Here is a 12,725-nt window from a genome sequence, read left to right on the forward strand (position 1 = left end):
AAACAAATTAATAGAAAGGGCTACTCTGATTAGTCCACTCTGGACTCCTTCTACCAGTCCACAAGCCCCCATGCCAGTATTTATTATCAGGAAGGGCTGAACATTTTCTTCCTTTCTCAACCTTCACTACTGGCCACTGTCAATGAAAGAGCCTTAAGCTAGACACTTGCATGAGTCAGTCTGGCTGTTCTTGCCCTTCAATTACTGCAAATATAATATTATAAACACTGTATTGAATTCTCAACAATAATTCTGGGCCTGACCAAAATGCCTCAATGTGTGGGAAAAGCTTCCATGTTCTGTAAATGGAGCTCAGATCAAATTCAAACACTGCTTGCACAGGTAAGAGAAGGCTAGAGATCCCTTCTGAGATCCCTGCTGATGTCACCTCTTGAGCCTTTTGGCAGTGTCATTATAAGACACCATTCCATCCTGCCTCAGAAGTAACACTTTTAGCAATGCTTTTATTGCTAAGTACTTCTACTTTTTGCATTTAGCTCATACTTACATAGACAAGACCTTCACCTCGATGATGTCCTGCCTTAATTCCAGGCATTTTGTAGAGTTGTACTCCAAAGGCCCTTCATAAAACTCAAAATACCTGGGGAAGGACAAGAAAAGACATTGTAAATAAGGTTTAGGCTAGAATAATTCTCTTGCACATCAACAGAATTTTGCTGAAAGTTGTCATTAATAATTTGTTCCTAACTTGAGGCTGCACTGCCTGGCCAATAGGCAGCTTGTTCCTTCACAGGAAAGCACAGATGTCCCTGCTGGTCCTGGAACAGTGTCCCATGCCCAGTTTGTCCATTCCTACAGGAGGTCACCTATCTTGAGGCAACAACAAGGACCAGCTACCTTTTCCAGCAGTCAGCACTTGGCAGCTGGAACTGAAAGCCAGGGCAAAAGCACTGATTTAAGGGACACTGTTCCCATCTTTTGAGTGCCTGACTGTACTGGGTTGGAAAAAACAATACCATAAAAGTGCTAGAGATGGTATGCCATCTGTGGAGGCTATTCCATAGCTCCTGAGCAACTGAGCTTTTCACTGGGATTTACTGTTTTGGTCTATTTGGAAGTGAGTGGAAACAGGGATTATATTCTAGAAAAAATAATTTGAGAAGAAAAGGATTTGAATGCTCAGACACAGCAGAAATAAGAGTGATATTCTTGATTAAAATATAGAGAGAAATATTTAATTTATTGGCTAATTTCTTTACCTTAATCACTGGGCTGAAGGGGAAGAAAACCACAATGGTAGCTACTCATGCTAGGGAAAAGAAAAAGCCCAGGCTGACAAATGAACTCAATGAGTCTGCATTGAAATGACAAACAAGATTTTGGATTTAAATCAAGCTCTGCATTAGTTTCACTCCTAATCATTACAAGTCTGTATTAAAACCTAATGCCTAAGACCTGCACATACCCATGAAACACTTGAGAGGATAATGAAAAACTGAGAGAAGGTGACCTGAGGAATAGGTATTATGAACAAGACTCGGGAAAGCTCTTTTGATGGATCATTTAAAATCCTGGTATTCATGAGGTTGTAACTCCAAGAACTCAATTTTTGAATCTTCAATGAGAAATATAAGATAAAATTTGTGGAAAAGCTTCATTCAATCCATCATTGGAAAGGAAATATTTGGGGTTTGTGTCATTGCAAAATAGTATCAAAATTCATGTTTGACCTGTGTGTAACTGGAAAAAGTCCTAGAGACTCCCAAAGCAATTTGCTTTCAAGAGGGAATATTTCTGTCCTTCTGTCAAGTGCTGCTTTAGAAAAAGGTCTCCTTCACCTCTCCCTGAGGTTTTCACCACCTCAGCTTTGTCAAAACCCAAACCAAACATTTCTGTGATCCAGTGAGAAGCACAAACCTTGAGACTGAAAGGAGGAAGCCCATGCTTAAAAGGTGGCAGGAGAACAAAAAAAAAATCCTAATAAAGAAGAACCCAATAGCTCATCCTCAAAAAATGTGGCAATTTGTAAATGTGTTTGTATAGACTTCAAGGCAACAAACATGTATTTTTTATAAGTTTTGTAGAAGAAAATATGCAATTAAAGGATTCCAAGATCAGTAAGAACTCTATGAAAAGACTGTTGAATGGAGACCTAACATGAATCTTCATCTCACCAAAAGGCTCAAAGTCTCCTTCCAGCTGAATTATTCACCAGGATGTGACAGTGTTCACAGGGGTTCTTGGATGGGGCAAGAGATGAGGATGTTTACTCCATGTTCAGAAGGCTTGATTTATTATTTTATGATATATATATATATTACATTATAAGTATACTAAAAAGAATAGTGTGACAGTGTTCACAGGGGTTCTTGGATGGGGCAAGAGATGAGGATGTTTACTCCATGTTCAGAAGGCTTGATTTATTATTTTATGATATATATATATATTACATTATAAGTATACTAAAAAGAATAGAGGGAAAGGCTTCCTCTCAGAAGGCTAGCTAAGAATAGAAAAAAAAAGAATGGTAACAAAAGGCAGCTCTCTCTGTCCGAGATAGCGCAGCCCTTAATTGGCCATTAATTATAAACATCTAAGGTGGGCCAATCACAGATGCACCTGTTGCATTCTACAACAGCATAAAATCATTGTTTATATTATGTTGCTGAAACTTCTTAGCTTCAGCAGGAAAAATCCTAAGAAAGGATTTTCACAAGAAGATGTCTGCGACGCCTGGACATTCAGCATTTGCTAAGGAGAGGCTGAGATCCACTGCCCTGGCGCATCTCCCATGGGCTTGTCTTGTTGAGCTGGAGCTGAAAAACTTGTGGAAGAGGCTTCAACTGGATTTGGATTAAGAGCCCACCTGCTTGCTCCAGACCAAAGACCTGCGTGGATGTACTCAAGGTAACCTCCTCAAACTAAACCAAAATCTCTCTTTAGACAGCACCATAGAATTTCTTAGAGTTCACAGAAAATTCACAGAATGTTCCAGGGCTGAAGGAGAACCCTCTGGCTGCCAGTACAGACAACATTTTAATCCTCTGAAATAATCGTTTTTCTGACTGTCTTTTTCAGAAGCAATCTTTTTCTTTGGCTCTTTGAGTAAGGCAATGCTGGCACTCTGGATGTGCACGTTCTACACAGTGACAAGGGGCAGATACACACCCCCACACAACATTCAGCACCTCACACACCCCTCCTGCTACTCAGCGTGTGCAGGAGTGAGCAATCCTATCAGCCTCATCCTCACCTGCCTCCCAACACTTCATTTCACTGCCTTGAATGTGCCTCAGGACAGATAAGCAGAGCAAAAATCTAGATTAACATTTATTTTTATCTTTCCTGCGCACTTCTGGCTGTGCTGCTAGGTTAGAGAGCAGCAGCTCAGATGTTGAACAGCACATGCAGTCACGTGGGAGCACCACAGCACAGGAAAGCTGCCTTCAGCCTGTGGCATTGGAGTCAAAGATGTCATTTTATGGAATGGAGATGAAATTTCCTGTGTCCCAGCCATTCCCTTTGATCGTTGCCTGTTTACTCAATCCACAAACCAAAAATAGAAATGAAAAAGGATGTGTTACCACAGCAGCAGAAGGTTAAGAAGGAAAGGATTGGGTCAAAAATAAACCACTTCTGGATCTGAAAGGAAATCAATCCATGAGGCAACACTGCGTTTCCAGCAGAGCTATTCCATGAGCCTATAGATTGAAAAAGCACAGTCCTGCAAATCTCTACTCTCACAACAGCTTCAGCTTTCCCAACAGAGCCACTGGCAGCACTGAATTCACCATTTAGCACCCCATGGAAGGGCAGAGGGAGGATCCATGGGATGGGCTGGATGACACATTGCTGATGGGACACATGCAGCAAAGGCAGGGGACAACAATGGCAATGTCATTCTGCACAGAGAGGGGAGAAAATGCTGCTGGCCATGGGGTCAGTTTGGCTGAAGTGAGCTCAGTGATGCCAAGCTATTGAATAAACATCCTTTGGGCTGTCCTTCCTCAGCCTGAACCTCTCTGGAGCAGACAGACAGCCACTGAACCCTCCTGAGTTGAAATGCTGTGGATCCTTCTGCACATCAGCTGCCCATAATAATGGTGCTGCAACAGCAGTGGGAGTTTTTCAAGACAGTGGCTGGTCAATAGACTCAGGGAAAAAAAGAGTTTCTCTCTTTCTCCCAGGAGTATTCATGCTTTTTATTTGCTTCACAATGATTCCTCCTGCTGCAGATATTACAGGATATTAGCAGAGGCTGTTCCCCAGAGCACTGGACAACCTCTTCCCACAGAAGTGCTTCACATTGTGCTTTCCTAGAGTGCAGCTTTTGCACAACACCAGGCCCTAGCACAAGGGCCATGGGTTCCCTCAGCTCCAGAGATGTCCTTTAAACCCACGTCCTCATCCTGCAAGGGTCTGGACCTGCAGGGAGTGTTTGGAGATCAGGCCCCCACACTTTCCCAGAGGAAGCATCAGTCTCACCCACTCCCTGGTCTCTGAGAGCTCTTCCTGCCTATTAACTCCCACTCCAAAACATGTAGTTCCCTGTGAACGAAGATACATTTGCCTGTCAGAAAGCTTAATTAGCACAAATGGAAACTGTCCTCCCCATCATCCTCCTCAGTCTGATCTCCAGCTAAGAAACAAGGATGTAGCTCAGTTTATTTTGATTTATGTTCTGGATTAGTGACAAGTGACAAACCTGACTATACTACTTACTCCTTTTGCTACAGAAAAGGTCTGTGCTTTGGCTTTACAAGAATGACAGTCAAGTTTTATTATCCATAAAACAGAGTTGATCTGTCACCGCCATAATGTCCTCTCCCTGCATTTTTCCACTGCCCCTGACGAAACATAAATAACTTCTATCCCTTTAAAGGTCAAACTCTACAGGAAAACCAATACAAGAATTCATGATTCTTTACCTTAAGAACACAACTGCAAATGAATTATAGCAAACAGCTCAGTTGTATGTAGGATTGTGCTTTCCCAGGGCACTGGGTGCTACACACCACTCACTGCTCTGTGTCTGCTCACGTCAGTTGTAGCTTTCAAACCCACAACACTTTTCCAGGGTCAAATTCTATGCCTGAACACCACACAGTGCTCGGAGGGCACTATTTTTTTACAGCCCACTGCACTGAGTAGCCAGGAATTAGATGCTGTTCACTCTGTAATTTTCCATTTTTGACTGACTGAAACTTTCTTCTTTTCTAACCTTCACGTCCCCCATTGCAACCTCACCTCCAGCTGAGCTGCCTACTGAGCTCGCTAGTGAGAGACACATTTGGTTTCTCAGTACATCAGCTAACACTTAGGTCTTTGATCATCTGCAGTTGGGCTGCTCCTGCTTTGATCAGAAGTAAGCTTTTCTTGATCACACTACACGAATTAAAAAGCCCGAGACTTCAATCCTGCCTTCAAGCGACACTCGGGTTGAGACACTGATTTGTCTGATATACTGAACAAAGGTTTAAAAGTATAATTTACTGCAATGGTCAGGCATCTTTTAAGCAGGATCATTTTCTGAAGCTGCCTTCCCATTCATTCTGCTCACTCCTGAAGTGCCAGTTCCCAACACTGCTTGCAGTGAGGCTGCAGCACTTGCACGGCGAGACCGCAGAGCATGGCAGGAAGGATTCCACCTACCCTGCAGGAAAAACAAAGATCTTTCCAAAAATATACATTATCCAGTGACTAAGAAATGAGAATAAAAGAACCAAGCCCTGCAGGCTTCTACTAAATGCTTATTAAGAGTGCTGTCCAATTAGCAGTGCCTGTGTTCATCACTATGGGCAGATCCATGGCCAACCTCGGGTCGAGGTTCACCTTCCTTACTCAGGAACGCTCCAAGTGTGCCAGAGCACACATTCCCCAAAGCACAGGGGACTCACATCATCTGGCAAGATCTGCATGGAACCTTCAGGTCCCTGGAGCAAAAATAGAGCTGGGGTGGAGCCTACCACAGCTCTAGAGGCCCTGGACAATTCATCTGGAATAGAGCACAGTAGGTGTTGACTTCATCAGAGCCCATTGTGAGAGACCAAATCCCTCTGGCCTTTGCTTCTCTTAATGCTTCTACGTGACAACCTCAAAACCCACAAGATTTGGTCAAAGGGTTTAAGGGCTTTACATGAATTCAGGGTTTTTTCTCCCTTAATAAAAGCATCCTACCACTTTGCATGGCCTGTTCTCCCAAGATTATTTTGTCCCATTGGGAAGGGATGATCCCTGTTCAGCAGGTGAAGGAGCTGATGTAGATGTGGCAAGGGAAGCAGGAATCTTTGATGTTCTTAGAGTAACTTAAACTTCACTAGGACTGTGGCACAAAAAAAAACCAAAATAAAGAAGAAAGATCACATTGCTGCTTGTGCTGTTCCTGCTATTTGAGAGCCTTGAGTCGACCTGTCCACAAGAGGATGATGCTTGAAAGGCTGAACTGAGAGAGGAAGAGCTGTGGGTTCAACAGAGGAGACTGGAGAAGCATCAGGCTTCTTTTACACAGCTTCATGAGACTATTTGATTGTCTCATCCCTGGGGACAACAAATATTAAGAAAGGTGGTTCACATTCCTCCTGCCTACCTCGTGCTGATGACAATGTCACTGGCAATACTGGTTTAAACCCTGTACCATCTTCATCTCTAATGCATTAGATGTCTAACTGATCATGAACTTCCAGTATGTCTCTGTAGGTGGGAGCAAAATATGCCACCATGAGCTGTGTCATGTAAAAAAATTTAAAATATAAGCAAGATAAAATGGTCATTTATCTCTGTATGTATCGTGTAGTAATAGCTCTTATGAATTACTGCATCCACTTCTGCCATTTCATCTTTGGGGAAAATTTGAGACACTGGTGAGAGTTACAAAAGGACTTGCAGAAATTTTCTGGATTTTAAAATATTATGAGAGGCGTGTGAAGCTTAATCTAAACATATGGTGACTGAATAAGGAGATACTGCACCAGGAAGCAATTACCAGTGGCAGGAAGGTTTTCAATGCAGTATAGCAAGGAAAAACAGTATTCAGTGCCTGGAAGCTAAAGATAGAAGTGGCATGCTTAGTTCAAGATTAGTTGTCTTTCTAGAAGAATCAAAGTAACTAAAACTCAGGATGTGGAATTCTTGTACAGGGGCTTAGGTTTTCCAGAAGATTCTTGTAGCTGAGTGTAAGTTTTCGGCGTTCTTCTTTTCGCTGCTGATTAAAGTCCGGCTGATTTATTACCGGAGAGAGCTCCGGGAGGCCGCTTATTGATTTGTTTCTCGGCTGTTTAGGCTTGTAAGGTTTTCTGGCTGTTGTTCTAGGTGGCCTGGAAAGGCCCAGGGATGGCCTTGAAGAGCTGACGCTTCAAAGGACGAGGAGAGACTTCTGATCTTGTCTCGGTCTTGGTGTTTATTAATTGTTTATCTAAAAGATTTTCTTTCAGCCCGACAGAGGTCTGCACAGCAAGTCAGCCATGGGCACACTGCCAAGCCCCCGGGCGGTCACTTATCTTTATACCCGAAGTTACGTGTACAATATTTATCATTTCTCCCCAATACCTTCTACCCTTATTAACCGGTGCACTTTTAGTAATGACCAATCCCAAAGTGCCACCACCACCACAGAAGATGGAGGCCAAGAAGAAGAAGAAGAAGGACAGGACACGCCCCAATTCCTCCATCTTACTTCTTTAGACCCCCCTGTACCAAAATCCTAAACCCTGTGTTTTGCACTTTAACTAACTTATCCCTTCACCATTCACCCAGTGAATTCCTCCCAGTCCTCATACAGGTCTCATCTCCTGTGTAGGATCAAAATCCTGCCACCAGACACTTCTGGCAGCATTCCAGGACTCCCGAGCCCCCCAAGGGTGGTCTCGGCCTCTCTGCACCTCCATCCTGAGGTGCTGAGATCCCACAGCTGAGGTTAAAAGCTATAGATTCATGAACCCACTGTTCATTCACTTTGGATATTTTTAGATGTTTGGTCTTACAGAGTTGTAAGCTTTCCTGGGGTTTCATAATAGATGATTTTAGATAGGTCCATCCATCAAGACAAGGACCATGATATTGCGCCTGTTTTCCAAATTAAAATATTTGCTTTCAAAAAACCAAAAGTGCTTCCATGAACCAGCCATAAATCCGTAAGTTTGATCTTCAGATGAGGAGTGGCTTTTATATTTTTGTCCTTTAAAGGCTTTTCTTGTATAGCTCACTGAACATCCCCAGAAAAGTAGAAAGTGCACAATTTTTTTCTAGTTGGAGGTGCTCCTTTTCTGGATTCTTTTTCTGACCATGACTCCACAGGTATCACACACCCTATCTGTGCAGTCAAGATGATGGCTGTGATGCCCTGAGGATATATTTTTCATCACAACCATGGAAGCTCCTGGCAAACTGTCACTGGCTGCTCACTGCCATCTTTATTATGATCTCCCATCTCATCTCCAAGTCTCCACACACAGATCGCTTGGAATTGCTTGGCTCTGCTGCTCATTGCCTCATTAGCAATGAGAATTGACCAAACATCCCCTCCTGCCAAAGGCACGTTGTTCCCTTCCCATCTGCCCACTGATTTGGGACACAAGGCTTTCTCTCCATGGTTTCAGCCTAGCACAGCACCAGAGCAAGCTGCAGAACACAGCTCCACTGCAGCAGGCGTGGGTGTAGCAGCAGGAGCTCCAGCAGAAACAGCCCTAAATGGCACAGCAAAGTCCAGGCTGCCTCCTGCTTCTCCCTGGAGATAAGCCCACCTTGCAGCCCATCAGCACCACCACCCCCTGTGCTTCCCAGGCCCTCTCTGAGCCAGACTGACACCCATCCTCATTTAGAGGTGTTCCCACTGTGCTGTGTGTGTGAATGATTTATTGGAGATTGCATTGGATTTGAGTTTCAGGGACATGTTGGTGCTTCTTGTCTTTTGCTGTGTCAAACCAATGCTGTCTCCTGACAAGCAGCAGTGGAGTGTGCTGCAGGAAGCCCTGTTTTCCCAATTTAATTTCAAAATTCTCAGATTTTTAATAAACTGGTTCTTGGGTGTTTTAATCAAGCCCTTTCCCATTCATTCTGACTGACATAATCTGCTGATGTTGTTACCCATATGACCACCCACCTAGAAGATATAGCAACATTCATGACAACTCTTATGCATCAATGACATCTTAAACCCCACATTTTAGCTTCTTGCAAGCATCTGCCTTTTTTTTTTTTCTTGTCATTTTTAGATTTTAGGATCCTTGTATGAAGAACTCAGCAATGTGACTTAAGCAAAATCCTAAGTCCTTATATTCACTCCTGTGAAACATGTATTTGACAAATCAAATTGATTCTACTCTTTACTTCGTAGCCAGTGGGGACAAGACAAAGCTTCAGATTTGTCATGCTAGAGAATTCAGTGTGCAGATTGACAGGCCTTAAAGTAAGATCTCCTCTCACCCACCAAAGGTTTCTGTAGTTTTATCACAGAATTTTACATTGAATTTTATCTGCAGCTCCAGTTGACTGAAGGAAACACCATAAACCAACTCATATGGCAGATAAGTCATCCTGTCATTAGGGCAGCTTCTTGCCAGTGAAAAATTACTTAAGCGTGAAGACTCACAATTCCAGTAAGTTGGAAAATATATTAAAAGGAGAGCAGAAGAATCAGGGCTCTGGGAAGGGGTTGTGTATATCACTTGTCATAACCAGCACTAGATAAAACCCTTGATCTGATTCTCCACAGCGATGCTGTAAGGTTTAACAATGCTTAGCGCAAAGTAAAATGCAAAAGATAGAAATATGAGTAATGGGTGATGCACAAGAATCAAAAATAAGCCAGTGTTCAACAACTGGTTGTTATTGCATCTGTGTGGGTAGTCCTCCTTTGGTTGAAATCCCTATGGATTTTGTGGAGCTCCTGTGCTTCACTTTTACTTCTTGTTAGTAATCACTATTTCCTTGACACCTAGAAGGCCTTCAGCAACATAATGAAATGAAGGCTCTGGTGCCCAAAAAGGCCCAGCAAACTGGGATCTGTCAAGTGCCTGCCCAGAGCAGTGTTAGGTGACACAAAGGGGATCCACACTCTTGGTTGCACCACATACATGACACAGGATTTTATTTCCATGGACTGCTTCTACACAGTCTGAAGAACTGTCTTTAAGCACTGTGATGAAAACCTGGGTTAGCTGAGTTACCCCAGCTCAGCAGAGCTGTCAGAGCAGGGATCAGTGTGAGAAATGTGTTTGGTTTCAGACCTCAGACATCAGAGGGCTGGAGCCCCTCTGCTCTGGAGCCAGCCTGGCACAGCTGGGGCTGTTCAGCTGCACCAGAGAAGCTCCAGGGACACCTCAGAGCCCCTGCCAGGGCCTCCAGGGGCTCCAGGAGAGCTGCACAGCCCCTGGGGACAAGGCAGGCAGGGACAGCACCCAGGCAATGGCTCCCACTGCCAGAGGGCAGGCACAGATTTTGGCACATTGGGAATTAGGAATTGCTGGCTGGGAGGGTGGGCAGGCCCTGGCCCAGGGTGCCCAGAGCAGCTGTGGCTGCCCCTGGATCCCTGGCAGTGCCCCAGGCCAGGCTGGATGGGGCTAGAAACAATCAAGGATAGTGGGAAGTGTCCGGGTCCATGGCAGGGGAATGGCACTGGATGGGCTTTAATGTCCCTTCCAAAATATTGTGTGATTTTATCTAAGGTGTGCCTCAATGTTTACTGAAATCACATAACACAATAATATTAATATCTTTCTAACTTAATCATTTTCATGCAGTGTTTAATCTTCACTGCTCATTGGTTTCTCTAAGGCCACTATTCTCATTAAGTCTGGCTGACTTGCAATTCTAATGCACTCATTCTCTCTGCGTGCCTTTGCTTTGGAAGTCCTTCATTTTCATCTAAACCTTCACTCCTACAGGATGAGTTGTCAGCATCTCTACACCCTGTATTAGGTTATGTAATTAAAAGATAAAGAGTAGTTCTAGAATATGTTCAAGTTGATACCACACATGCATGAATAAACATATGTCTCTATATATATAAATGGCACAAGTGAATGGAAATGATATGCACATCTATTTCAATTAATATCTTTAAACACAAAACCTTTTACAAGAAGGTGGTGGCACAGCAAACTGCAGAGCTATGCAGTGAAAAGGTGTTCTGTGTGCTTATGCTGACATACAATTAGTTTTGTGCACTTCAGACATCTCTCTGGAGTCCTGTAAATATATACAAATAAAATCAGATCTGTGAAATGTAGTCTGCAAGTTTTCCATTCAGTGGAAAGAATTATTCATTAAAGGAAGACTTGTTTTCATTTTACAACAACAGCATAAAGTTGAGTGTCAGATTAAGACTCTCAGGAGATGTCTGGTGACAACACAGTCAGAAAGGTGATCAAATGTAAATAGTAAACAATTTTGACACAGCTCTGCAGTAGTCACCACACAGTCTCATCTCCACACTTACACAGTACTTTTTTAAATTTTACTATATTCCCAGGTTCCGTACAAAAGGATAAATAATATCTCTAGCACACTTAGACGCGAAATATGTTGCAGGTAGACTTATCCCTGACTGAAAAGCTTTCAGCTCCACTGCCAGTAACACAGAACCACAGAATGTCTTGAGATGGAAGAGACCCACAAGGATCACCAGCCCAGCTCCTGCCCTGCACAGACCCCCAGCAATCCCACCCTGTGCATCCCTGGCAGCGCTGTCCAAAGGCTCCTGGAGCTCTGGCAGCCTCGGGGCTGTGCCCATCCCTGGGGAGCCTGGGCAGCAGAGATACAGTCACTGACATATCACATAACACAGGCTTTGAAATACACATTTTTTCTTCATTAATATTATGACTTTGTCCTGTTTATATCTAGCTTGTGTGGTTTGTTTGTGTAAAAACCACTTGCACCTTGAACCTGTTTGTCTTTGAAGAGGCTGAAGAGACTGAGAGCAGCACTGTGGCTCAGCCCCTCACGACTCTGTCTTTTGTATTCAAGGCTTTTGGTTCCCCGTACAATCAATGATGGTTCAATTGCCTCTGTCAAAGGTGTCTAGAGGAGGAAATCTATATTTGTTTATTTTCTCATGCCTTCAAGATGATGTGTGTCTTTGTGTCTCACTGAGCTCTTTCATACGCCAAGTGCCTAAACTGAAGACTTTGTAAATAGACATTATATATGCAGATACTGAAAAGGCAACAAGAGAGGAAGATATATACACACACCAACACATATACACATGAATCCTTTTCATCCCTGCTCTAAGAGAAAAACTGCAGTGGAGGACGGTTGTTCTCATAAAGAACCTTTACAAAGCCAACCAGCAGAGCAGCAGGCAGCACTCACAGGATCACATTACAGCAAGAGCCTGAACAAGAACTGCAGCATTGCTGTGGCTCAGTGACACGATGATTTCTGGCAGGTTAGACTCTGCAACTTCTGCTTGCCTTTGAAGTGCTATCAGCTCCACAGCTGCAGTGGTGTACGGTTACAAAATGATGATATTTAAAATAAAATGGGCAATTAACCCAGTGTTTTGTTTATACACAAGTACTAAGTGTAAGGTTCTTTTAATTGTTTTTAGTTTTTTCTTTATTTTACAGCTCTTTCTAAGATTTCCCTGCTGCTTATTGCACTCGATGCTACACATGACTCAGGATTTTTAACTACTCCTGTAATTGGTGTTCCAGGAAGAGAGCCCAAATACCCACCCTATGCCTGTGCCTGGATTTGTGCAGATGGCCTGGGATAGCTGTGGAGTTCTCTAGGCACAACTTCTGCCAGTTTTCTGACTCTGC

At 43.4% G+C, this 12,725-nt stretch overlaps 1 protein-coding gene across 3 annotated transcripts in view; it reads right to left on the reverse strand.

The window, feature by feature from the left end:
- The window catches only part of ST8SIA5 (ST8 alpha-N-acetyl-neuraminide alpha-2,8-sialyltransferase 5), a 43,582-nt gene that overhangs the window by 14,270 nt on the left and 16,587 nt on the right, over positions 1-12,725 (reverse strand). For 2 of the 3 annotated variants that reach the window (XM_058824051.1, XM_058824050.1), the window contains one exon: positions 509-601. The exons of the other annotated variant lie outside the window; for it this stretch is intronic. In XM_058824051.1, the coding sequence (XP_058680034.1) occupies positions 509-601 (93 nt within the window). The remainder of the gene's footprint in view (positions 1-508; positions 602-12,725) is intronic. 3 annotated transcript variants of the gene reach the window in all.

This window comes from Ammospiza caudacuta, chromosome Z (genome assembly GCF_027887145.1).
Source record: "Ammospiza caudacuta isolate bAmmCau1 chromosome Z, bAmmCau1.pri, whole genome shotgun sequence".
Lineage (NCBI taxonomy): Eukaryota > Metazoa > Chordata > Aves > Passeriformes > Passerellidae > Ammospiza > Ammospiza caudacuta.